This window comes from Loxodonta africana, chromosome 2 (genome assembly GCF_030014295.1).
Source record: "Loxodonta africana isolate mLoxAfr1 chromosome 2, mLoxAfr1.hap2, whole genome shotgun sequence".
Taxonomy (NCBI): Eukaryota; Metazoa; Chordata; class Mammalia; order Proboscidea; family Elephantidae; genus Loxodonta; species Loxodonta africana.
In genome coordinates this window covers 44,088,881-44,116,757 of record NC_087343.1, presented here as the reverse complement: position 1 = coordinate 44,116,757, position 27,877 = coordinate 44,088,881, and the positions used below count along the sequence as shown (strand labels likewise).

Genomic DNA, 27,877 nt, shown 5'->3' with positions numbered 1-27,877 from the left:
AACATTTTTGTGAATTTGTCTGACCATTTGCGTAGACCAAATTCCTGGAATTGTGTTTGCTGGCTTAAAGATATTCCCTTTTTAAAGGCTTTTGGCGTAGATTGCCAAATTGTTCTCCAAAACTTTTTACCTCTTTGCAATTCAGGAGCTAGCGTGCCTGCTTCTGCACATGTTTGACAGTACTGGGTATTACCTATGTCTATTATTTTTGCCACTCCAATCTGATAGCCCTTGAATTATGTCTCTGTTGTTTTTGCATTTCTTTTTTAAAACAAATTTTGTTCTTTGTGATTGTTCATGTCCTTTGTAGTTTTTCTCTTGTGTTAGTCATCTTTTTCCTCCGCAGTTCACAAGAAGTCTCTATTATAATTATTGACTCTGTCATATTTGCTGCAAATATTTTTCCAAGTTCGTATTTTTTTTTTCTCATCAAGATGGAATCTCTTGATATTTTTCTCTGTGAGTTTTTGGTTTTGCTCTCATGCTTGATTTAAATCTTTCATCCCTCTGTAATTATTTTATAGTAAGATGTGAGGACTCTAACTTAATTTTATTCTAGATTTTGAAAATCTCCAGGATTCCGTAAGAGAGCCAGTTTGTGATAAATGATTGTTGGAGTAGGTACCCACCCTTCTTACCTAGGAAGATGACAGTGTTAGAAAAAATCAGAAAGGCAAATCAAGACAGACTCTTTGAGTAACTCGGTCCCAATTAATGCTTCATTATTTTTTGCATATCACCTGATTTATTGGTAGCATTTTTATTACTCATGGGTCTGCTCATGATTAGAATAACTGGATTGGATTAAAGTTTAAAGTTGAAAAGCAAATTACGTGAATGTAAGAGCAAGATAGATGCCTCAGCGTGTGCAGAAGAAGCTCTTAAGTGGTAGTAGAGGTGTGGATGAGAAGACTTGGGTACTTTGGTAATTTGCTACTAAATTTATGAGAAGTTAAGTTTTATCCAGATCAGAAGATGATGTATGATAAACGTATAAAGCAAGGAAGATATTTAGCATTTATATGTGTGTGCATGCATATACACGCATACATATATATATGTGTATGTATATTTCTACATAGCAAGAGGAAGCACACAAAAAGTCTTTTACTAAGTTTCTTAAAATAACCTGAAAATTTGGATCCTAACGAAGATCCTATAAAAGAGCTGGGGAAGTTCCTGACCTCCTGATGTTTGAAGGAAGAACCCGGGTATAAAGGTGGACTAGCTTAATAAATAAACAAGCAAGTCTTTGATTAAGTTTTTCCCCTGAGCTGAAAAGTTCTGAGTTTCTAGAAAGCAACTTAACATTGTCATCAAGTGTTTGTTTAAGCTGGAAAGAAATGCAGATAACAGAACATGGGAGCTTAGGAAAAACCTCCATGTATTTTTTTAAATAAACCCACTAATAAGAAGAAAAGGGAGGAAAAAAGTGCGTGGGTGTCCGGCTTTTTTTTTAATCTCGGTGTTTGTAATTGTAGCTATTATTGTCTTTAGCTTGACATATTAGATATGACATGTTTTGAACAGTAGCTCACAGCTATTTAGAGAAAATTTAAGTTATGTACACTTTTCAGGGAGGAAAGCATTTTAATAGATGAGTGTCGTTTTGTGAAATACTCCCACGTTTCATAATCTTTATTCCCTCGTGACATCTGGGGTCATTTGAAGGAAGAGCCCCGTTCTTAGAATCTCCTTTGTGCCCCTCTTGCCCTGAGCTGTCTGAAGCCCCTTGCTCTGTTCTGGTCACAGTAGCACCTTGGGCTCTCACCTGGCACTGAAACAGCTTCTTGCTCCACATTGGCTTGTGCTCTTCGGTTTTGAAAAGTGGTTTCCTACTTAAAACGTCCCTTATAAAGCATTTTCCATTGTTCTTGCATAGCTGTGTTATTGGTGGCTCATTTTATTTTATTTTTTTTTTCACGTGAGTCCTGTGTAGAGCACTGGCCAGTACAATTTAGGTAAGTCTAGTAAATGCATATCTTTTAAAGGACCAGGACTAACTAAGTTATGTTGGTTGGCTCTACCATTGCTGCTCTTTAGCAAATTCAGCTTTCCTCCCGCTGCGCACTCCTGCACTTTGTTTTCCCTGATTTATTTGATTGGTCTTTGAGCTTCCTGAGGAATGATTAGGGTAGAAATGAGATCAGAGAGGTTGTGTCTCTGCATTTCCTTTAAATGCCCTTCACCTTACTATATTTGGAGGAGGAAACATGCAAGAATGCTCCAGGTCTTTCTGCCCTTCGTGCCAGAAAGCCTGCGTTCCATAGAACTGAACAAGCTCATGCCCTGCTTCATTTTCCATTAATCCAGAATTTTCAGTAATTTACCCATGCCATAAAGACTTGAAGATTTACAAGGATACTTTACTTCTTTCTGCTAACTTTTTTTTTTTTTTTAACTTAACTAGTTTATTTCTGTTGGATGCCCAAACCCTTGAGCATAGTTTTCCTCTTTGTCTTTTGTAACGCAGCTTCAGAGCCCGCTGCTCTCCAAACTTCCTTGTCAAATATTGACGGTGCCCGCACCAAAGTGAGTATTCTTTTCTCGGTCGCTGAACTCTGTTTTATTTGGCTCACGTGAGAGCCAGTTTCTTTTAGTCTCAGTGATCCTGGGTTTCTCTTGTTTGCTTTCTGCTTCTTTATCACACTCTCTCAGGATTCTTGGCTAGCATCTCTGGTTCCTCGGGGGCCGTAGCTGTCAGTTGCTGTTTTATCTCTGTGCATTCCTGCTTGTTTCTTCAGCAACACTCTGCGAGTTACTCTTCAGTCTTTACCTACAGTTCTGACTTTTTGTTGTTCTGTAGAGTCTGCCATTTGATCATCTTTTCTCCCCTGACACTTAGTCTTCCACATCCAGTCTTTCTCTGTCTCTTCACACTGGTTCCCGATTCCTTTTTTTTTCTTGCTGCTTGCCGGAAACTTAAGAGAAATCTTAGATGTTTCCCCTTCTCTTTATAACAAATCCATCAAAAGAACCAGTCATTTCTTTGAAATACCCATCAGATTTTGTCCTTTCTTTTTCATTTGTGTTTTTACAGTCCATATCCTTAGTATAAAAAAAAAAAAACAAAAAACTTTTTTTTTTTTTTTATCCTTAGTAATCCATCTGGGTTTTCGCTGTCTCCTAATTGATCATCTTATCTCTTGTCTCCATCTTTTGCAAACTGTGTTGCATACCACTGCTAAACAGTGATATGCAACTGAAATGCTTCTGATCTCACACTGCTTCTGTACAGTAGCCCACTGGCTTCCTAACTCAGTGCCTTAAGTCTTTCCTGCAGTCCTGCTGCTAATCAGTCATGTCTATAACCAGCGATAGGAGTCCCTGGGTGGTGCAAAGGTTGGTGCTTTGAGTCTACCCAGAGGTGCCTCGGAGGAAAGGCCTGGCCATCTGCTTCTGAAAAATCAGCCAATGAAAACCCTGTGGACCACAATCCTGTTCTGACACATGGGGTCACCATGAGTCGGAATTGACTGAATGGCAACTGGACAGATATAACCAGTGATATCACGTGTCAGTCCTCAAGGTGGTGACACTCCCCAGCATGAGGGGCTCTGATACTGGGAGATGAGGGAGGAGGCTGCAGAGGAGACAGATGGAAAACTTCACCAAAGCAGGTGTTCTGTATTTTGTCGTTTTCTGAGACCGGACCTGGCAGTGATACAAAGGAAGCTCTTGTACGTCTCTTTGATGTTACCTACTTGTAGGTCCCGGAGTTCAGACCGGATGACACTACAGTTTTGTGGGGGATCCAGTGGCTGTGTTAGAAAATGTATTCTGGGTTCAGAATAGCCAGCAGATGATTGTTATTAGGAGCTGTCTCTGTAAATAAACATACGTTATCTTTTTTTATAGTAATTGGCCCAAGAGTTTTCATTCTTGATTATTTATTTTTGGTCAAGAAGGAATGAAGTCTAAAATTAGTTGATTAATGGACTTGCAATATGAAAATCATTACTTACTTTAGTTTTACCTTTGGTTTTCGTTTTTTAAGCCTTAATCCCAGATACTCCAGAGATCTTGAACTTGACTGCTGATTTTTCAACTTCTGCATTACACATAAAGTGGAATGATAAGGGCTCTGCTTTTCCACACCACTCAAATGTCACCTGGCAAATTGAAATTCTACGTAAAAAGAAGATGGAAATTGTAACATTAGTAAGTTTCAACAAAAATAAAATTAATTTTTATATGATATTAAACTGAATCATTTTTTTTAAAGATTTTAAAGGTATTATTAGTGAACTTTTGGATTATCAAGTAGGTTGGATTTCCTTTCAGAGTTCATTACAAACCGTATGCTGTGTTTCAAAAATCACTTGTTAATTATTAAAATAATGTAGAACCACTGTAGGATATTTAGGAAATAAAGGGAGGAATACTCCGTGATTCCGCCACTTGAACATGCTAAGAACCATCTTTGTGTATTTAGCGTTTTTTTATATGCATGTTTTTACAGAAATGTGTCCATATAATTTAGTGTGCTATTTTTATCTTTGTCTAATAATTGTAGATGTAAAAATAAATGTTTTAAAACATACACATATAGTAATTGTTGAGAAATTTTGTATATATAAGCTCGAATTTATCAGACTCTGAAAAAATGTTCTTATATTTAGTACATACACTTTTTTCCCCTTAGTTTTTAAATCCTGTTTAAAAATGGTTTCTTTAAGACCTACTTTTAGTTTGCTCTTAATGTAAGGAGTAATGAGAAATAGTGAAAAGTTTTGACAGCTGGTACATGGTAATTCCCTCTTTATCCTTATAGTATTTTCTTCCTCACTGGATATGAAATATGCTTAGTTACAGGTTTACGAACTAGAGGACCATCTTATGATGTTCAAATTTATTTGCGTAGATACATAGATAGGATAGTGAAGGTGAAAAATAGTATTATATTTCATTTTTTCCTTTCTGACAACCCATGTTATTATGCTCCTAAAATAAGTCATAATTGTAGTTGGTACATATCTAGTGCTTACTGCATTCCTCTCACTGTTCTAAATGCTTTTATACATGTTAATTCTTTTTAAAATAATTTATTATATTTTTTTGTTGTTCACAATATACACAGCAAAACATAAACCGATGTTTTCTGCGTGTACAATTCAGTGACGTTGACTACATTCTTCAAGTTGTGCAACCATTTTCACCCTCCTTTTCTGAGTTGTTCCTCCCCCATCAACATAAACTTACTGCCCCCTAAGTTTCCTGTCTAATCTTTCCAGTTGCTATTGTCAGTTTAATCCCATATAGATAGTTCTTAAAAGTGTACAGTGCTAAAGGCAGACGTTCTTTATTAATCAAGCGAAACCATTGTTTTATTTAAAGAAGACTTCAGGGGTATTTTTGGTTTAAGGTTATTTCAGGGCAATAGTTTCAGGGGTTTATCCAGCCTCCATGGCTCCAGAGAGTCTGGATTACGTGAGGATTTGAAATTCTGTTCTGCGTTTTCCTTCTTTTGATCAGGAGTCCTCTGTAGAATCTTTGTTCAAAATGTTCAGTATTGGTAGCTGGGCATCATCCAGTTCTTCTGGTCTCATGGCAAAGGAGGCAGGTGTTTGTGGAGGCAATTAGCCACACATTCCATTTCCTCCTCCTATTCCTGACTCTCCTCCTTCCATTGCTCCAGGTTAATAGAGACCAGTTGTTGTACCTTGGATGGCCATTCTTGTTAATTCTTTTAATCCTCACAACAGCCCCATGAGGGGAGGTACTATTATTATCACCCCCATTTTACAGATGAAGATACAGAGTTGTGGATACATTAAGTGGTGGAGCCAGGATTTGAGCCCAGGCACTTTGGTTCAAGTCTGTTTTTCATTTAAAATGCTCTCCTTTTACTTTTCACCTATGCAAAATGAACCTACATTTCAAGACCCACGTCAAATCCTACCCTTTATTTTAAAGCCCATCCTCATTAAAGCCTCTTTTCTTTGATTCTTAAATAAAATACTCTCTTTTCTTAAATTCTAGTGGCAATTCTTGTCTGTGAATCTAGTTTTGCAGTTAGCTTTGATGTAGCGGCATCATTGTTGTCTTAAAACTACTACTTGGTTAAAATCTTATTGCTTAACTATTTTTTTTAATGGTATAACATTTTACATTCCACAGTTTCTGCTAACTGGCTTAGGGTGACTTCCTAAAACCTTTTCTCACCTTTAAAGTGGTGATAATTCATACCCTAGGGTCCAAAAGGTAAATGATTTGGTGATATTTGTGAAGCTGCTAAACAAATATTAGTTCTTATTATTTCTTTTGGAGACTAGTTGACTTTTTTTAAAAAAACTAACTTAAAAAAAAATTGTTGTCAAGCCTATTCTGACTCATAGCGACACTATAGGACAGAGTAGAACCGCCCCATATGGTTTCCAAGGAGCGGCCAGTGGATTCACACTGCTGACCTTTTGGTTAGCAGCCAACCCCTTAACCACTTTGCCACTTTAAGGATACTAAAATTAGAGGGATATACTCTTTGAAGTTTGGGTGAAATAAAAGATAAAGGAATTATTTTTCTAAGACCACATTACTCATTACCACAAAACCCTTGACAAGTCAGCAATGGCAAGATAGTGATTCCCTACTTTTAGGAATATAATCATTGAAGAACAAACTTTCTAAGAGGAAATATAGTCAAAGTAAAGAAAAATAGAGAACTAATTAATTAAAAAAGGGAAATTCAAGAGGAAAAACGACCCAGGTCCATAGTAAAATTTGACATTTTTGTTTATAATTATGTTATTAATATCAATATCTTTAAGTGAGAATTGCTTACATTCAGTCATTTTATAATAGTTCAAAGCTCTAAAAGACTATGCAGTAGTATTTCATTTATAAGGTATTTGACAATTCTGCCCACGGCCCCTGTGTACAGCCACGGGAACTGTATATTGCATAGACCATGGTGTGACTGATGCCCTGGGAATTATGGGTATTGTGGCCCATAATTTTTCTCTGTGGAAACAACTGCTTTCAACTCTTCTAGCTCATTTCTTTTGTTACGTGTTTTTATTTCTTGATTTTGTTTTTGTAGTTTTGAGCAGTGTTACTAATTTCCCACGGTAGACAGCGAGAATTTAGCTCTCTTAACTCCCTTGCCCCAACCTCCAAGTGCACACACACATGCGCGTGCACATGCACGCACACACACGCTTTGTTTTCCTGTCTCCTCGCATTCTTCCAATATAACTATATAATTTTTGGCCAGCCGGTAGTCATTGTTTGTGTTATAGTTATGTAAACACTATTTACTGCTGAGCGAAGTTGTATATTCTGTTACCTTTTTTATACAACTTCTTGTGTTGTCTTTTTTTTTTAAGTTTTCTTTGTTTTACTAATTCAGTTCTAAATTTTTTTCCATGTTGTATAAATCACCTCTCAAAATATTCAAGCACAGTAGGTATTTTATCAGTTTTGGCTTTGTTACTGAATCTCTCTGAGGGCCTTCTGACTTGCTTCCCAACCCTTTTAACATAAGAGCTCACATAGTTTGTATAACAGATTATGGGAAATAGCTGAGACTGCTATTACCAACAAAAGTGAAAAGACGGTCAGTTCCAAATATTGAGAGAGTCCAGAGCAATTAAAACTTTCATACACTGCTGATGGGAGTGTAAAATGCTGCCAGACAACTACATTAAGACATTGCATTTCTGAAAATATCTGCATTCACACATGGTCACTAGTTTAGTTGGATATAGAATCCTAGATTGGAAAAATTTCCCCTCAAGATTTTGAAGACATTGTTCCATTGTTTCTTATGTGAACCTGTCTTCTTTTGTTGTGCTGGACACATATTGGGTCTCTTTAAATCTGGAAACACCTGTCAGCTCTGGGAAATTTTATTTCTTTGATTTCCTTTTTTCAATTTTCTCCTGTTTTCATACAACTTCTGTTATTTAGAAATTGGACCCCTCAGACTGGTCCTCTAATTGTCTTATCTTTCCTATTTTCCATCAGTCTTTTGCTCTATTTTCTGAGAAACTTTTCCTAAACTGTATCTTGAATTTTTACTACTATATTTTTAAATTTATGAAGCATCCCTTTTCCTTTTTTTTTTTTTAAATGTATCCTATTTTTGTTTCATGGATGCAGTATATTATCTCTTGAGTATATGATTTTTGTTTTGTCTTCTTTCTGAAAGGTCTGTTACTTCAAGGGTTTTTTTTTTTTTTTTTGTCTTCATTTTGTTCTTTTAACTTTTAAATTAGTTTTTTTTTTTTTTTCTCTCCATGTTTTGGCAACCCTGGTTGCTGTTCATGTTTAAGTAAGGGGCTCTTAAAAAATAAAAGATCTGATTGGAACTTTTGTGTTTCTCTATTGGGCCTTGCTGATGGGGGCTTCAATATAGGTTGATTACGCTGGGCTGTGTAGTTAGTGAACCTGTAATGTTATCTTAGGTATTTTGTCTTTACCTGCTTATATGTCTCAGAAAAGTTTGTTCAGACTCCTGCCTGGTGAGTATGAGCTTGGCTACCAGTATCCTGGGAGCTGAGTAGGGGAAAAAGTCAAGAGTGTCTCAGCCTTCAGAATGCATAGTTTAGCATTCCCCCTGTTTTTTGATGGTATTCCTCACTCTCAACTCTTTCTTACATCTTTCAATCCAGAGATACTGTGTTTTACTTTTCCAGAGTATAAATCTCCATTGTGCAAGCTAAAGAAGGGTAGCACCTTAGTAGCATAGAGTGCCAGAGGGGATCTGGCTATCTCTAACATATCTTCAAAGAACTTTCATTCTTCCCGTTTTGAGGTGTACCTTCACCCTGCCCTTCCAGAGCAACCTGGTATTGCCACTTTCTGAGCCTACTGGGCATTTCTATGAGAAAAATCAAGTTGTTTCCTGGCTTTCCCACTGGAAGGTTACAATTCAGCTTTCCTAGGTCTTCCACATCCGCTACGATTGTCCATTCACTTTTCAGATTCCAGAATTTTAGTGTGGTTTCTTCTCTTGTTTTGTCCCTGTGCATCTAGGCCTTTAAAATCATCTCCTTATTCTTGTTTTAGAGGGATTTCAGGAGGGAAGAGAGAAGGAAATGCGTTTGTATAATATGCTGTTTTTACCTGGAAATCCCAAGGTACCTTATAGTAGATTCTCAGTATTTGATTTTAATCTTACCCATTTCTTACAGTTGAGATTACTATTTATTCGTATCGTTATAAGGTTCATATTTAGGAATATATAATGGCTGTATAAAAAATTTAATCTAAAACAATAATTTATCGTTTTTTTTGAACTACAGTTCTTCCCTTTGACTTTAAGTCTCAGCCCATTAGTTATTTTCTCTCCACGAGAAATGAAGATTACTTAGGCAATAGGTACTGATTGAACATTTAGGAATATCAACATCTTGTATGATGATGTGCTAGGGCCTAAAGGTGAAGAAGTAAACTAATGAATCATGATTATTTTTACTATAACTCTTCTGTTACGCATTATAGAAAACTGAGATAATTTTACAACTATCTGCTGATTAAAAACAGTCTATTATGCTTTTTAATCCTAAAGGAAAGGAGGGCATATCACTGTTCAGAAATTTCCTTTTGTGTTTGTGTTCATTTTTAGATGACCCACAATACAACTCTGAATGGTAAAGATACACTTCACCACTGGAGTTGGACCTCAGACATGCCCTTGGAGTGTGTCACTCATTATGTGAGAATGAGGTGCTACATTGATGATCTTCATTTCTCCGGTCACAAAGAGTGGAGTGACTGGAGCCCAGTGAAGAACATTTCTTGTAAGCTTTATATTTAAAGAATTTTTTTGTTTGGGGTGGGCATACCTTATCTTCAGGCTACCACTCTTACAAAGCATCTAACAACGTATTTTGTATATAGTGGGCTAACTATTATAAGGAACCTTAGTGGCAAAGTGGGTAAGAGCTCAGACTGCTAACCAAAAGGTTGGCAGGTCAAATCCATCATCTGCTCCTTGGAAACCCTGTGGGGCAAATCTACTCTGTCCTCTAGGGCCTCCGTGAGTCAGAATTGACTTGACAGCACACAACAACTATTATAAAAGCAATAAACAATCTTTATTTTAATTAAAAAAGCCCATTATGGGAAAAGATCTCTAAAGTATTTGTAATTCTTTTGTTCTTTCTAGGGTCACCTGATTATCAGCCTAAGGTTTTTCCTGAAGACAAAGTGGTACTCGTAGGCTCAGATGTAACAGTTTGTTGTGTAATTCAAGAAAAAGTCATATTAGCACAGTTTGGCAAAGAAAAGTGCTCCCTTATCCATCTCGATGGAGAAAATGTTGCAATCAAGATCTATAATATTTCTGTTTCTCCAACTAGTGGAACAAATGTGGTTTTCACAACAGACACCAACCTGGTTGGAACAGTTATTTTTGCAGGATGTAAGTATATAATATTAAAGAGCGTTCCTGATGCTTTTGGTCCTCCTGAAAGCCTTAATCCTTTTTCTGGAGAGTGATTTTGTTTCTTCCTTATTTCTTTGTTCTTTGTAGGTTTTATAACAAGATTTGGAACATCCAGCTAATTTTTTGTTTAAATTCTTAGTTCACAGCTTTGTTGAGTCAAGAGTCATTGGTATATAACATTTTTTGATCCTAAATTGTTAAATTAGGAATTACTTTATATAAATTAATTTACCAGCCAGCTAAAATACACCTTTTTAAGTTTCTTAATTAAAGAAACCGTAATTATTTTTACACAAAATCTTTCAATAGCATCATCTTTAAATAATCCATTTGAGGAGAGGAGGGTGGCTGGAGGACAAGGGTGAGAGGAAGACTTATTCTTTATGTGATGTGTTCTTTATGTAATGTGTGCTCCATAAGTCTGGGGTGTCTTTGTTAACATGAACGCTTCTAAAGTTGTAACATTCGATGACATTTCCAAAGGTTGTCATAGTGGACTGCCCTACCTACGTGACTTATGTTGAATGTCCACACATTATTTAGTTTTTAGATCTAAATTTTATAGTTTTCCGTCTCCTCCTTTTGTGGTAACTGCTAGTGATACCAAAAAGTGAGGTATCCATTAAAGGTATGGAAGAAAAAAATGGAAAATGTAAAAGGTGAGAATATTCCCTGTGTTCATTTCTTTGCTTTCTAAGCGTACTCTAACCGTTTATCACAGTACAAAAACAAACCCGTTTAGTTTATAATTTAACCTTCACTTACAGTGTTTGAAGGTTGAAATATTGTTCGGTATTTCTCAACTCAGGAGCAACAGTAGCATTCCTTTTAGAGGTAGCTTTTTAGAAACTTACGAGAGTAGGTTTTTATGGTTTGAGGTATGGGTTAGAATTCATTTTCTTTCGCATATGGATATCCCTGTAACCCACCATTTATTGAAAAGATTGAAAAGAATTTTAGAATCAGTGTGTCACTTTCTCTCTACACACACACACACACACAATCAAAAGCTGCTGGAATTTTGATTGGGATTACATTAAATCTATAGATCAATTTTGGAGAGTGTTCATTTTTATGATATTGAGTCTTCTAAACCCTGAACATGGTGTATGCCTCCATTTATTTAGGTCTTTGGTTTATCTCAGTGAGAGAAGGCTCTTTCTTTTGGTAAATTTATTCCTAGATGTTTAATATTTTCTAGTGCTTTTTTAAAAATGGCTTTGTTTTTTAAATTTTCTGTTTGCTGGTGTGTAGAAATACAGTCGTTTTTAACATATATAGACCTTATATTTAGCTTCAGTTGATTCTTTTGTAAGTTAATTTCTTTGAGAAGAAAATCAATTCATTTCAGATACCTTTTGTTATTTGAATTTTAAGTATTTCACCTTATATTTCTGCCAAGTCCTAAAATATCCAGCAGTTTAAATATATTCAAATTATTTGGTGTGTGTTTTTAATAAAGTTGGCTGAAAGTTCGTTCTTAGATTTAAAATAATTTTCAAAATAAGCATGGTAATGCTTGTCAAATTGTTAAACTTTATATAAAAAAAAGAAAAATTTTTTTTTTTTTTTTATAAAAGCATCCATTATTCCTCTTAATATCTAAAATGTCATTGAAAGATGGTGTTCTTATCTCTGGGGAAGGTATGCGAAATTTTCTAAGTCTTGGCTGATAAACTAAGGACTGTTTTAAAAATGTGTTTTTTAAAAAACTATAAAATTATTTTACAGAACATTTCAACAAGTAGATTATTAAAAGGAGAAACAAAACCTTTTACCTTTTCGATCATTTGGGTAAATATGAACTATAGGAAATATTAGTTTCTGTCCTATGTGGGTTCGACATGATTACAGAAATAGCAGTTTCTGCAGTCAGCAGTGTCAGACTGCAGTACACGCATGACCACTTTAAAGGTCTCACACACACACACACACACACACACACACACACACACACAAAAAAACCTGTTTTCTTTTTGTAGCCGGGCCTTACAGAGCCAGAGAGAACTGTTACAGTAAAAAGCAAAACAACAAAAGAGAAGCAGGCAATTTGAATATATGGTGATGTAGAACTTTATCAGCAGTTTTACTTTGTAAATAATAGTCCTTATAACTTTTTTTTTTTATAACTTATGTAAGAACTTTGAAACTTGTAATGTGACTTATGTTAGCGTCTAACATGATTTAGTATTTCTTTTCTGATCACAGTATATAGATGATAGATGTTAATACTTTAAACTTAAAATTTTTCTGAATTAACTTGTTAAACACAGGTTTGTTTGAGAGATTTGGTCAACTCTGAAATAGAATTCCAGGGAAAAAAGTAACAGTTGATCTCTTCAGGTTGCTATTGGGGAGTTTCCAAACAAGCTAAACATCACTCTTTAGTATGTTTTTACCCATCATTTCTAAGGTAATATCAACTCTGACAAAACATGCTATACAAAGAATGATAAAATTCCTGTATTGTTTGAAAGCAAAATACAAACAGTAAATTATTTCCTTTTTAAGGGAATTGTACAAAATGTGACTAACATTTATAAAATACTACATCTTCAGGGAAAATACTAAGTAACTACTTTTTTTTTCCCCATTAGATCCACCTGATATTCCTCAGAAACTAAATTGTGAGACACGTGATTTAAAGGAGATCATATGCACTTGGAACCCAGGAAGACCTACAGGATTGTTGGGCCCGCACAACACAAGTTACACTTTATTTGAAAGGTAAGGGTAATTGTGAAAGAATGTAAAACTTAAATGGTGAGGTGTGTGTTGGAAAGATGTTAAATGATATAGAAAAATGCTGTATTTCATTTATATTGCGAGCAAGGTACACAACCAAGCATGCCATATAAAATTGCGTAACTGTCACTGCTGCAATTTAAATACATTTTCTTGCTCCCTTTTTTAAAAGCTTGGAAGAAAGAACGCCCTGATATAGAGACTGTTCCTGGAGAGTGGGCCTATGGGTCATTTTTGTTTTCTCTTTACTTCCTGTATCTTAAATATTTCTTCTATGAGTATGTAGTATGTCTGTAATTAGAAGTGTACACTTTTTAAAAAAATTATTAGAAATTTGCTACAGTATTTATCTCATGCCATTTTGAACTTATTTTAACATTTTTTTTTATTGCTCTTTTAATTCAGTTTTTCAGGAAAAAATGTTACATTTAAAAGAGCTGAAGATCCCGCAGATATAAGCTATCAGTTGTTCTTTCAAATGATTCCAAATTGGGAAATATATAATTTTACTTTGAATGCTCGCAATCCTTTGGGTCAATCAGAATCAACAATTTTAGTCAACATAACTAAAAGAGGTAAGCTGCTTCATAAACCAGTGTCTTAAAAATCACTTTAGAAGTGGCAGAACATCTTGATGTTTATGAAAAGTGCTTTTAGGGATTACTTTGGACTGTTTCCTTTATAGTTATTTAATATTAACTGTAAATTTTATTTAAAAATCTTTAAAATGTAAAATTTCTACTTTCACCATTCTGTTTAAAATAAAAATATGATTTAAGCATTTTTATAGAAACCACAGTGGCTCTAATAGGTTCTAAAAAAAAAAAATTGTCCAGTTTTTAAAAACGTTTTATTTTAAATTGTAGACTCATAGGTGTTTGCAAAAATGGTGCTTAGAGTTCCAAGAATCCTTCACGAAGCTTTCCCTGATGGTGACACCTTATATAACTGTAGTACAGTGTCAAAACCAGGACATTGACAGTTGTATAGTGCTGTTAACAATACTACTGACTTTATTCAGTTTTCACTTACATTTGTATGTGCACGTATTTGTGTCTACAGTTTTATGCAGTTTGGTGGCATAGTGGTTAAGTGCTTGACTACAAACCAAAACTTGGTGGTTCAAAGCCACCAGCAACTCCATGGAGAAAAAGATGTGTCAGTCTGCTTGTGTAAAGGTTTATAGCCTTGAAACCCGGTGGGGCAGTTCTACTCTGTCCTGTAGGGTTGCTATGAGTTAGAATCAACCCAACAGCAATGAGTTTTTATTTTGTTTATAGATCAAATCATACAATTTGATCCCACGTATAGATTCACGTAACCACAACTGCCATCAAGATACAGAACTGTTGTATCACCACAAAAAAGTCCTCTGCTACCCTTTTAGCACCACACACATGCACACACACACACTCACTCTCTCTTCTCCCTGTCCCTTGAAAACCACTAATCTGTCCTTTATTGCTTGTCAGTTTGAGAATGTTATATAGAGTATATGACCTTTTGAGATCAGCATTTTTTACTGAGAATAATATCCTTGAGATGCATCTAAGTTGTTGCATGTACAATAATTTGTTCCTTTTTATTGCTGCTGATTTGTGAATTTTTACCAAGCTTATTGGCATGTAGCGCAAAATAAGAATAAAATGTGGTCAGTCTCTTCTCCATTCATTCTTATGGTAACTCCATGCACATTAACTTCGTGCTAGGCTCTGTGCAGAAAGAAATAGCGTAGGGGCCATCCCTTGGAGACTGACAGTGGAAAGGCCATTACGGTGTCGCCTGGTGGCACAAATGGTTAAGAGCTTGGCTGCTACCTGAAAAATTGGCAGTTTGAACCTACCTAGCAGCTCCATGGAAGAAAGTCTTGACAATCTGTCTGCGTAAAGATTATAAAAACAGATGAAACCCAGTGCCGTCGAGTCAGTTCTGACTCATAGTGACACTATAGGACAGAGTGGAACCGCCCTATAGAGTTTCCAAGGAGCGCCTGGTGGATTCGAACTGCTGACCCTTTGGTTAGCAGCCGTAGCACTTAACCACTATGCCACCAGGGTTTCCATGAGAAACTTACTGCTCTGTCACATGGGGTGACTATGAGTCAAAATCGACTCAGCAGCACCTAACAACAAGTGATTAGTTAGATGGTCTGTTGCGTTTTTAAAAAATACCACCTTTACAATTCTTCCTTCCAGCCATTTTTGTTTCCTGATTTTTCTTAAGGTCAGGACAGCTACATTTTATATTTGAGTGGTAGTACTTATATGTATTTGTCTGCCTTTACAAGCTTACTTCCCCACCTGATTATTTCCTACCACTCAAGTTGGCGTAAGCACTGTCACCACCGTGATGTGCAGTTTGCTTCGCTGTAGTTCACTCTTGCCAGTACCTTACCTAAAATGCTTTTCTGCACCCATCTTGCCAATTTTAGTCTGATCCTTCCTTCAAAGCTCATGTTAAGTCCCATCTTTACTCTAAGACCTTCTCTCCTACACTCATATTCAAATTCTGTTAACAGTTAATATTTGTACCACTCATTTAGCACTTAGCATATATAACACTTGTTTGTGTTCTTTCTTGCTTGCTTGTCATTCTCCAAGTGAATTAGAAGTTCCTTAAAGGTAGAGACTTACTACCTTTTAATACTCCCAATCCCGGTGGAGAACCTCAAGTATCGTTGGTTCTTGAAAAAAATCCGGCATGATGTTAGCAGTAAATATAAGGTTTGTGGATTGCACAAACGTTTTTAGGTGCCATCGAGTCGATTTTGATCCATGGCAACCCTGTGTGACAGAGTAGAACTGCCCCATAGGGTTTTCTTAGCTGTAATTTTTGCAGAAGTAGATTGCCAGGTCTTTCTCCGACAAAGCTACTAAATGAGGTCAAATCACCTACCTTTCAGTTAGCAGCCAAGAGCTTAACTGTGTGTTCACCAGAGCTCCTATTCCACAAATACTGGGTAGAATATTGTTGATGTAAAGATGTAATGATACCTTTCTTGATTTGTTTTCTTTTATCCTGTTTTGTTATATTAGAAAATAGCTTGTAACCTTTAAATAAAATTTTAAGTAATCTTTAAAATTTTATTTGCAGTTTATCCCCATACTCCTACTTCATTTAAAGTGAAGGATACTAATTCAACAGCTGTTAGCCTTTCTTGGTACTTACAAGGCAACTTTGCAAAGATGCATCTTTTATGTCAAGTTGAAATTACTAAAAGCAATTCAGTACAAGAACTGGTGAGTATGATTCATTCTTGTATACGTTTCCTTTGAGGTTATTTTGGGTAAAACACTGAGTTTTCAAAAAGAGTCAAGTAAATTGATGTGTATGAAATTTCAGATTATTTATTGTTGTGATTTACTAAGAACAGGCGTTATATATCAATGTAATAACAGCATTATATTTAGCATTCAAAAACAGTTATAAGACTGAATATTATAGAACATAAGTTTGACTTTTATTACTCACAGTGTTCCCAGGTTTAGTATAGTACCTGGCACGTAGCTAGTATTCAGTACATTTGTGAATGAATAAGTAGTTTTTGCTGTAGCCTTTAGCAGCAGTTAATGAACTAACCAGCACCAGCAAGTAGAAGTGATTTTTAAAACCACAGAGTGCAGCAATGGGAGCAAGTTATAATTATAATTGGTAATTATAAGTCAAAACATGACTTTTTAATACATTTTAATTATTTAGGTTGACTTTATACTGTACTATCTTACAATTTGTGGTAGGTCCAAAATAAATGATACTGCAATTGAATATTCATTTGGAAATGTACTGATGATTTCTAGGAAATTACTCAAAACTGCAAAATGTAACTCAAAAAGCTTCTTTGTAATAAGTAATTAGGAGCTCAGAGCTTTTCCTAAAACATACAAATCTCAAATTTACTTAGAGTTGCTTCATTTTTATTTTTTTAAGTAAGTACTTATTGAATATTTACTTCGTGTTTTAGCACCATCCTAGTGATTCCAAGGGACATATAAAAAGATCCATAAGAGATGATGCCTGCCTTAAAGAAACTTCATTCAAGTATCATATCAATAATCTATTAAATCCTCAAGGCCATCTCACATTATGAAATTATGTTAAGGTTTATTGGATTAGCCACTGACTGATGATTCAGAAGGTTTTAAAAAAAATTTATGATCATCTCTGCATAATTTAATTGACCGATAATACTTAGATCCATTTTTTGGATTAAAAAGACACCCTAATTTTGTTTATTGCCATTACAACAGCATAATTTGACTGACTTGGCATGTATATAAGAATTAAAATATTACAGTGGTTGAATTGTTTTCAGTGTTATATATTCAAACTCATGGACTTTCAGTGGACTTATGTTAAATATTTGGGAGGTTTTCCTTTAAAAACTGTTTTCGTATGTAAATGTATTCGTGCATTGATTTGTTTTCTAACAGCGGAATGTCACGGTCAAAGGAGTAGAAGATTCAAGCTATTTCGTTGTCGTAGGCAAGTTAAGTCCATATACTAATTATACTTTTCGGATTCGTTGTTCTACTGAAACATTCTGGAAATGGAGCAGCTGGACCATTGAAAAACAGCACCTAACCACAGAAGCCAGTAAGTTAACCAAGTGATTTTACGGCTAATGATTATCGTGCGTCTAGACGTTTTACAACTTTTTTTTTTTGAAAGTGTCACCAAAGTGCCTGAAAGGAGGAGAATGGTTAGATAAATTGTGTAATACCGTTAATAACATATTATACAGACATTTTAACGGGTGGTTTTAAAAGTTTTGGAATAATAAGGAAAAATGCATAATGTGTGAAAGGCTGAGGTTACCCTAGCTACAATAGGGTTGCACCTGAATTAAAACATTGCATAGGATATGAAACTTGAAATTGTAGTAAGAATTACTTTCACTGGGATTTTAATACTGTGTTTAGATTGCCTTTTAAGAAAGCAATTAATAATAAAAATCATTAGAATTTTTATATGGGACCTAAGCCTAAGACAAGGATGGGGCTAAAAGACCTTGACAGTCACTTTCTATAGTATACATAGGCCAACATAGGTATAAATCAGGTAGGTGGATTTCCAGGTATATTAATTTCCAAAGAAAATGGGATTCTATCCTTAAATAACCAGATGTTAGCTTTAAAACAAAACTTAGATATAGGTGTAATTTTCAGGAATCATCCAACAAAAGATAGTAAAAGTTTTGTTTGCACTATGTAATATAGAGAATATGAGAATTTCTTCCAGAAAAATTAACAAATAGTAAAGCAAAAATGGTAGACGTTAATTCAGATTTTGCCTCTCCCATGAAAATAGAAAATTAAACCAAGTCCACAAGAGCCAAAGTACAACCTCGAGTGTATCTCACCTGAATTTAGAGAGCATCTCAAGAATGGATTTGATGCATTGGACACTAATGACCAAAGACCAGACGAGTTGTGAAATGACATCAAGGACATCATACGTGATGAAAGAAAGAGGTCATTAAAAAGACGGAGAAGAAAGAAAAGACCAAAGTGGATGTCAGAAGAGACTGAAACTTGCTGTTGAGTTTTGAGTAGCTAAAGCAAAAGGAAGAAATGATGAAGTAAAAGAGCTGAACAGAAAATTCAAAGGGAAGCTCAGGAAGACAAAGTAAAATATTATAATGACATGTGCAAAGACCTGCAGTTAGAAAACCAAAAGGAAAGAACATGCTAGGCATTTCTCAAGCTGCAAGAAGGGAAGAAAAACTTGAAACCTCAAATTGCGATATTGAAAGATTGTACAGGGAAAATATTAAATGACGCAGGAAGCATCAAAAGAAGATGGAAGTAATACGTAGAGTCACTATACCAAAAAGAATTGGTCAACGTTCAACCATTTCAGGAGGTGGCATATTATCAGCAACTGATGGTACTGAAAGAAGAAGTCCAAGCTGCACTGAAGGCATTGGAGAAAAACAAGGCTTCAGCAATTGACGGAGTACCAGTTGAGATGTTTCAGCAGATGGATGCAGTGCTGGAAGTGTTCACTCATCTATACTAGGAAATTTGGAAGACAGCTACTTGGCCAGCAAACTGGAAGAGATCCATATTTATGCCTATCCCCAAGAAAGGTGATCCAACCAAATGTGGAAATTATCTGACAATATCATTAATATCACAGGCAAGTAAAATTTTGCTGAAAGTCATTCAAAAACTGCTGCAGCAGTATGTTGACAGGGAACTGCCAGAAAATCAGGCTGGATTCAGAAGAGGACTTGGAACAAGGAATGTCATTCTTGATGTCAGATGGATCCTGGCCGAAAGCAGAGAATACCAGAAAGATGTTGATCTGTGTTTTATTGACTATGCAGATGCATTCAACTGTGTGGATCATAACAAATTATGGATAACATTGCGAAGAGTGGGAATTCCAGAACACTTAATTGTGCTCATGAGGAACCTGTACATAGATCAGGACGCAGTCAAACAGAACAAGGGGATAATGCATGGTTTAAAGTCAATGAGGGTGTGTGTCAGGGTTGTATCCATTCACTATACCTATTGAATCTGTATGCTGAGCAAATAATCCGAGAAGCTGGACTCTATGAAGAACAGGGCATCAGGATTGGAGGGAGACTCATTAACAACCTGCATTATGCAGATGACACAGCCTTGCTTGCTGAAAGTGAAGAGGACTTGAAGCACTTACTGCTGAAGATCAAAGACCACAGCCTTCAGTATGGATTATACCTCAACATAAAGAAAACAGAAATCCTCACAACTGGACCAATAAGCAACGTTATGATAAACAGAAAAAAGACTGGAGTTGTCAAGGATTTTATTTTACTTGGATCTACAATCAACACCTGTGGAAGGAGCAGTCAAGAAATCCAAAGACACGTTGCATTGGGCAAATTGGCTGTAAAAAACCTCTTTAAAGTGTTAAAAAGCAAAGATAACACCTTGAGGACTAAGGTGTGCCTGACCCAAGCTATGTTGTTTTCAGTGGCTTCATATGCATGCGAAAGCTGGACAGTGAATACGGAAGACTGAAGAAGAATTGATGCCTTTGAATTGTGCTGGCGAAGAATATTGAATATGCCATGGACTGCCAAAAGAAGGAACAAGTCTTTCTTGGCAGAAGCCTAGCCAGAATGCTCCTTAGAAGCAAGGATGGTGAGACTGCATCTTAAATACTTTGGACATGTTGTCAGGAGGCATCAGTCCCTAGAGAAGGACATGCTTGGTAAAGTCTTGAGGGTCAGCGAAAAAGAGGAAGACCCTCAACAAGATGGATTGACACAGTGGCTGCAACAATGGGCTTAAGCATAACAACAATAGTGAAGATGGTGCAGGACCGGGAAGTGTTCTGTTCTGTTGTACGTAGGGTCGCTATGAGTTGTAACTGACTCGATGGCACCTAACAACATCAACCTTTGCAATACGTATTAAGAATTCTATGGATCCTCACAAATGAATCCTAAACATGAGTCTAGAGAGGAATGTAACAGTTATTATTGATACGTTAACAAATTACCCCAAAACTCATTGTCTTAGAACAGCAAACATCTATCATTTCACAGTTTATGTGGGCCAGAAATTCAGGAGCAGCTTAGCTGAGTGGTTCTGGCTCTTGAGTCTCTGGTGATTGCAGTCAGCGTGCAGGTTGGGGCTGTAGGCTCCACTGGGGCTAGAGGTGAAGATGGCACACTCCATGGCTGTTGGCAGGAGGCCTCAGTCCTTCACCTTGCAGGCCTCTCCATAGGACCATGTCAGTGTCCTCAGGACATGGTAGCTTGCTTCTTCCGAAGTGAGCGAGTAAACAGAGTGCAGACAGACGTCACAATGTCTTTTACGACCTAGCCTCAGAAGTGACACAGTCTCAGAAGTGATACGTCTCTGGTTGGGGGGGTCTCTGGTGGGAGGGGACTACCCAGGGCTTGAGTAATGGATCATTGGCCGTTTTGGAGACTGGCTACCACAGGAGCATTTGCCTTCAGCTACTGAGCTGCTTTTGCCAAGAGGAAGCATCTTATTTACGTTTAAACCTTATTAAGATGAAGGCATTGACTCAGCTAACAAATATTTATTGAGATACGTTATGTGTCAGGAATTGTTCTGGTCACCAGGGATGTAGCAGTGAATAAAACAGAGCTCTGCCAGTGGAGTTTATAGCAGAGAGAATTAGAAATATGTTTAAAACACACACACATATACAATAGTATTGCCAGGTGGTGATGAGTACCACAGAGAAAGAAAAAACCTAGAAGGGAGGCTAGAAAATGATAGCCAGGTGGGGAGGGAGGTGAAGGGAATTGCAGTTTTTAATAGGGTAGTTAGGAAAGACCTCGCTGATAAGGTGACATTTGAGCTGAGGTATAAAGGAGGTGAGGCAGCAAGCCAAGTGTTTATCTAGGGGAAGAGCGTTCTTGGCAGAGACACAGAAAATTTAGAGAGCCTGAGGCAGCTGTCCTTGGCATGTCTGAGGAACAGCAGGAAGCCAGTGTGTGGTGAGGGCGGACTTGAGTAAGGGGGAGGTCCAACTACAAGAGACAGAGAGATCCCTGAGGACTGATGAGGTGTAGGGCCTTGACGGTGATTGTAACCCACTCAGGGTCTTGTATTTTCCAGAGTTGGAGAGCTCAGCTTTTCCATGTGCCTTATTTTTCAAGTGAAAGCCACTTAGCTGCTTCACATTTTTATTGAGAATTCTAGATACTTAGAGAAATATTTCATGTACCACCATCTCGATTATTGATATGATTAATGGATCTGTGGTAATCGTCTTCAAATACTAATTTTGAAATCTCCTTCCTAGTTCCTTCAAAGGGACCAGATACTTGGAGAGAGTGGAGTTCTGATGGGAAGAATTTAATAATCTATTGGAAGGTAAATATCTCATTTTTCTCGAACAGTTAAGTAACTATTATACTAAACTGCTTTCTTGGATATCAAGGAGTTAGGATTTGAGCTGAGTGGTCTGTAGTTGGATTTTATGAGGCCTGCAAAGCCCTGGTGGCAAAGTGGCTAAGAGCTATAGCTGCTAATCAAGAGATGGGTAGCTTGAATCCACCAGCCGCTTTGGAAACCTATGGGGCAGTTCTCTGTCCTGTAGAGTCGCTATGGGTTGGAATCGACTCAAAGACAATTTTTTTTTTTTTAACGAAGCATCTGACAGCGTAATGAATTTCATGTTCTTCACCTTAATCAGAAACACAGCCTAAGTCTACAAGTTAGAATCACAAGTGTTTGTTACTTTTTCTTCTATAAGTGGGAAACTCATTTTTTATACAAACTGTATGTAATTTGTTTTCCTTAAATAAACTGTTATATTATTTCAGTTAAAAAGTTGCATGGTTTTGTAACGTTTTTTAGATAAAATATAAATTGTATTATGCTTTATCAGTTTTTCTCTACTAGAGCAGACTTTTTTGTTGCTACATTTTTTACTCTCTGATTTGTGAACATCAAAAACATACAATTGTTTTCTACATCAGATTTTAAAACAATTTTTTAAATTTTATTGTGGTAAAAGTATATCTAACAGAACATTTGCCATCTCAATGATTTCTACACGTACGCTTCAGTGACATTAATTACATTCTTCAAGTTGTGCAGCCGTTCTTGCTGCCCTTTTCCAAATCATTCTACCACCATTGATGTAAACTCAATGCCCCTTCAGCAGAAACTCCCCTTTTCCCTTTCTTCTCACCCTGGTAACCTCTACTAATTTTTAGTTTCTGTATATTTGCTTATTTCATATAAGCGAGATCCTACAGTATTTATCCTTTTGCACCTGTCTTATTTCACTCAGTAGTTTTCAAGGTTTATCTGAGTTGTGGCGTGCATCAGGACTTCTTTTTTCTTTATGATTGAGTTATATCAGATTGTATAAGAGCAGTTGTAATTGGATTCCTTTAAACAGTGAATTTTGTTATTGAAAGTAAAACGTTATTTTTACAAAAATGTGACATTACAACAACTTTGAGCAAAGTAAAGTATGTGTACAAGTTCAGTGTAAATTCCAGTGCTTTGAGATTGTCTACAGATGACTGTCACATCCTCTTCCTCTTGAGTAGAAAATTCCCAGACTGCTTTCAGTTGCCTGTCAGGTATCATGATAATATGGTAACAGTTACACACATTACTTCAATGTAGAGGAAGTTTGGAATATTGATGAATTTCGTTGGGATATTATTCAACCTAGATGAATGTTTAACCAAGAATTAAAAATGTTGATGCGATTCACATTCTAACTTCAGTAACTAGGTTGATGGTGATGCTCTTTGCCAAGAAAGAGCACATTTGGGTGGAAGACTAAGTTGTTTTAGACATGGTGGGTTTCTTAAACATGTGCCACTGGGATATGCAAGTAAAATCCAGTAGGTAATTCGATGTCACAGAAGAGAGACCAGGAGAGAGGTCATAGCTAAAGGTGTAGCTTTGAGTAGCATATAAGTGGGATCTCTAAGGGGGAAGACACAAGGTGAAGGAGGGCCAAGGATGGAACCCTTGGTGATAGCAGCACTTGAAGGCCTGGCAAAGGAAGAAGATCCAGCAGAGGAGATTGGGAAGGTCAAAGGGGCAGGAAGGTCTGAAGGAAACAGTTATTGAGGAAAGGAGGAGGAGGATCCAAGGGGCTAGTAGTCAACAGTCAAATGAAGCCCACAAGTCTTAAGACTAAAACATGTCCACAGGACCCGGCCATTAGGGAGTCAGTAGACACACTTGCTGGAGCAGTGTTTTTAAAATAATAGTAATATCATTGTCGGTCTAGATCAGAGGATCCCATGTGTTGCTGTATAAATCAGAGCAATCTTTTAAAAAAGCAATTTAGCTGTGTAAATAGAGAAGCTTGAATGTTCATATCCTTTTATGATGTAGTAAGTTGACTTTTGGGAATTCTTTTTAAAGAATTCATCATAACTATGAGAAAGAAAAAAGTGTAACACCAAAAGGTTCATCAAAATTTTATTTGAGTTTTGTGAAAAATTTGGACAACTTAAATTTTATTTCCTCAAGGAATAGTCAAGTAAACTGATAAAAATGCTACATGAAATCTAAAGCCATTAAAATGTATGTAAATGTATTAATGTAGACAAGTGTGCATTGTAGAAACATGAAAAAATATAAAATTAATGTAGTATGATTAAAACAATCTTAATAAAAAGTCTACACCTGGAAAAGCAACTTGAAGGAAATATCAAGATTTAAGAGCATCTATTTTTTTTTAATAATTTTTATTGTGCTTTAAGTGACAGTTTACAAATCAAGTCAGTTTCTCACATATAAACGTATATACACCATACTACATACTCCCATTTACCCTTCCCCTGATGAGTCAGCCCAATCCCTCCTTCCAGTCTCTCCTTTCATGACCATTTTGCCAGCTTCTAACCCCCCTACCCTCCCATCTTCCCTCTAGACAGGAGATGCCAACATAGTCTCAAGTGTCCACCTGATGCAAGTAGCTCACTCCTTATCACCATCTCTCTCCAACCCATTGTTCAGTCCAATCCATGTCTGATGAGTTGGCTTCAGGAATGGTTCCTGTCCTGGGCCATCAGCAGGTTTGGGGACCATGACCGCTGGGGTCCTTCTAGTCTCAGACCATTAAGTCTGGTCTTTTTATGAGAATTTGGGGTCTGCATCCCACTGTTCTCCTGTTCCCTCAGGGGTTCTCTGTTGTGTTCCCTGTCAGGGCAGTCATTGGCTGTGGTCAGGCACCATGTAGTTCTTCTGGTCTCAGGATGGTGTAGTCTCTAGTTCATGCGGGCCTTTCTGTCTCTTGGGCTTATAATTACCTTGTGACCTTGGCGTTCTTCATTCTCCTTTGATCCAGGTGTGTTGAGACTCATTGATGCATCTTACATGGCTGCTTGCTAGTGTTTAAGACCCCAGATGCCACACTTCAAAGTGGGATGCAGAATGTTTTCTTAATAGATTTTATTTTGCCAGTTGACTTAGATGTCCCCTGAAGCCATAGCCCCCAAACCCCTGCCCCTGCTTTGCTGACCTTCGAAGCGTTCAGTTTATTCAGGAAACTTCTTTGCTTTTGGTTTAGTCCAGTTGTGCTGACCTCTCCTGTATTGACTGTTGTCCTTCCTTTCACCTAAAGTAGTTCTTATCTACTATCTGATCAGTAAATAGCCCTCTCCCCCCGCCCCCGTAACCACATAAGAATGTGTTCTTCTCAGTTTAAACTATTTCTCAAGATCTTATAATAGTGGTCTTATACAATATTTGTCCTTTTGCAACTGACTAATTTCACTCAGCATAATGCCTTCCAGGTTCTTCCATGTTATGAAATGTTTCACAGATTCATCACTGTTCTTTATCGATGCATAGTATTCCATTGTGTGAATATACCATAATTTATTTATGCATTCATCCGTTGATGGGCACCTTGGTTGCTTCTATCTTTTTGCTATAGTAAACAGAGCTGCAATAAACATGGGTGTGCATATATCTGTTCGTGTAAAGGCTCTTACTTCTCTAGGATATATTCCGAGGAGTGGGATTGCTGGGTCGTATGGTAGTTCTATTTCCGGCTTTTTAAGAAAACACTAAATCGATTTCCAAAGTGGTTGTACCATTTTACATTCCCACCAGCAGTGTATAAGTGTTCCAATCTCTCCGCAGCCTCTCCAACATTTAATATTTTGTTTTTTCAATTAATGCCAGCCTTATTGGAGTGAGATGGAATCTCATCGTAGTTTTAATTTGCATTTCTCTAATGGCCAGTGATCGAGAGCATTTCCTCATGTATCTGCTAGCTGCCTGAATATCTTTAGTGAAGTGCGTGTTCATATCCTTTGCCCAATTTTTAATTGGGTTGTTTGTTTTTTTGTGGTTGAGTTTTAGCAGAATCATGTAGATTTTAGAGATGAGGCGCTGGTCAGAGAAGAGAATTTATATATAAAAGCTGGGACTTTGGGTGATTTTTACTTGTTTTCTTTGAACTTGTATTTTCCAGATTTTCTGTAATAGGCATAAACTAGTTAAAAATGAGAGAACAGAAAAATATTTTTCTAAAAAACTAACTTTTTAATAATTTTTTTCATTGGTTTTTAAGTAAAACTTTTTTGCTTCTGAAAAGAACAGCTTTTTGTATTTCTTTAATATTTAATTTGTGTGTGTGTTATTGCTACTTACAGTAAATGTAGTTTTTCTCTTCCTCGTCATCCACCTGATTTATCCAGGTCACCAGTACCGCTTGCTATGGAGTCAGTTCCAACTCAAGCTGACCCTGCGTGTGTCAGAGTAGAACCGTGCTCGACAGGGTTTTCAGTGGCTGGTTTTTCGGAAGTAGATTGCCAGGCCTTTCTTTGGAGATGCCTTTCAAACCTTCAGCCTTTCCACTAGCAGCCAAGTGCATTAATCATTTGCACCACTCAGGAACTCCATCAAGGTCACAATGGATTTTAAATCTGTGTTTCATTGTTAACAACTTTGTCTTTTCTCATGTGACCTTGTTATTGTTAATATAGTATGCAGTTTATTTAGACTTGATGGTCTTGCCTATTCACAGTCACTTTATGCAGGCTTTTTTATAACAGAATTTATTGTTCTATTTTTCATAGCCTCTACCCATCAATGAAGCTAATGGAAGAATACTTTCCTATAATGTATCCTGTTCATCGGATGAGGAGACACAGTCCCTTTCTGAAATTCCTGATCGTCAACACAAAGCAGAAATACAACTTGATAAAAATGATTACATCATCAGTGTGGTGGCCAAAAATTCTGTCGGCTCATCCCCACCTTCAAAGATAGCTAGTATGGAAATTCCAAATGGTGAGTGCTTCAGGTGATTTAGCATATGAACGAGAAATTAAAGTGAAAAATGTGGAAGTGATAGCTAACGTCAGCATTCGTCTGACATCTGCTGCTGCTGCTGACGTGTAAAGAGGATCAAGCAGGCTCATGTCTGATGTTCACTGAGAGACAGCAGTCATCAGTGTCGACTCGAAGCGTCTACACTGATGGATAAAATAGTGACTCTTCCCCCTACATTATCACCTAAAGTTGGAGACTTACAGTGGCAGATATTACTCTCAAGAAGAAATATTTTAACAAGTTTATTCAAATACCATTTTCAGTTATCACTTGAAGAATATGAGAGTTTATACTATGTCAGCTAGGCTATTTTGCAAACTGTTAGGAAAAAAAGAGTTTAAAATGGCAGCTTTATTGATAAATTCTTTGTTAATAGGATCCTTTACTAATAGAAATTCTTCTTACAGTCTAAATTGTCCTCAAAATAAGCTAAAAATAAACTTTGATGTAATTTATAAAATGATTTAGTAACTTCTTTTGAATTTTTCATGGATTACCAGTGAGGACATCCTCCTTAGCCTCTGTCTAGATGGCCTTGAGTTTTAAATGGCAGCTTCTTCATCCTCTTCATTAACTCCTCGGCCAAGTCATTCCCTGATCATGTCTTTGCTGTACTGCCCCAATATGCGAGCCTTTTTTTATCACCACTCACTCTGAGAGGAAGAAAATTGATCCAATTGCAGTCTTCTAGGTATCTGTCTTTTCAGTTATTGTGTGAGGCAGTTCCTTACTGCTTATTACTTAACTGGCTCTTTGTTTTGCTTCCATCAGCTGTGGGGGAATTAGGAGGAAACATTTCAGAGACAGAGATGCTGAACACTGACCAAGAGCCCAGAGATCAGTACACGCTGGGAGACGTCCACATGGCAATGGTGTTGCAGACACAGGGAGCAGGGGGTTAGAACAAAGGAGACTAATTTCACTTAATTTTGGCCTGGCCAGAAAA

At 36.7% G+C, this 27,877-nt stretch overlaps 1 protein-coding gene across 1 annotated transcript in view; it reads left to right on the top strand.

The window, feature by feature from the left end:
* The window catches only part of LIFR (LIF receptor subunit alpha), a 52,181-nt gene that overhangs the window by 8,665 nt on the left and 15,639 nt on the right, over positions 1-27,877 (top strand). Inside the window, exons 4-12 of the mRNA XM_010588109.3 lie at positions 3,998-4,161; positions 9,569-9,743; positions 10,112-10,366; positions 12,988-13,117; positions 13,541-13,710; positions 16,229-16,374; positions 17,566-17,728; positions 21,911-21,981; positions 26,676-26,889. Of these exons, the coding sequence (XP_010586411.2) occupies positions 3,998-4,161; positions 9,569-9,743; positions 10,112-10,366; positions 12,988-13,117; positions 13,541-13,710; positions 16,229-16,374; positions 17,566-17,728; positions 21,911-21,981; positions 26,676-26,889 (1,488 nt within the window). The remainder of the gene's footprint in view (positions 1-3,997; positions 4,162-9,568; positions 9,744-10,111; positions 10,367-12,987; positions 13,118-13,540; positions 13,711-16,228; positions 16,375-17,565; positions 17,729-21,910; positions 21,982-26,675; positions 26,890-27,877) is intronic.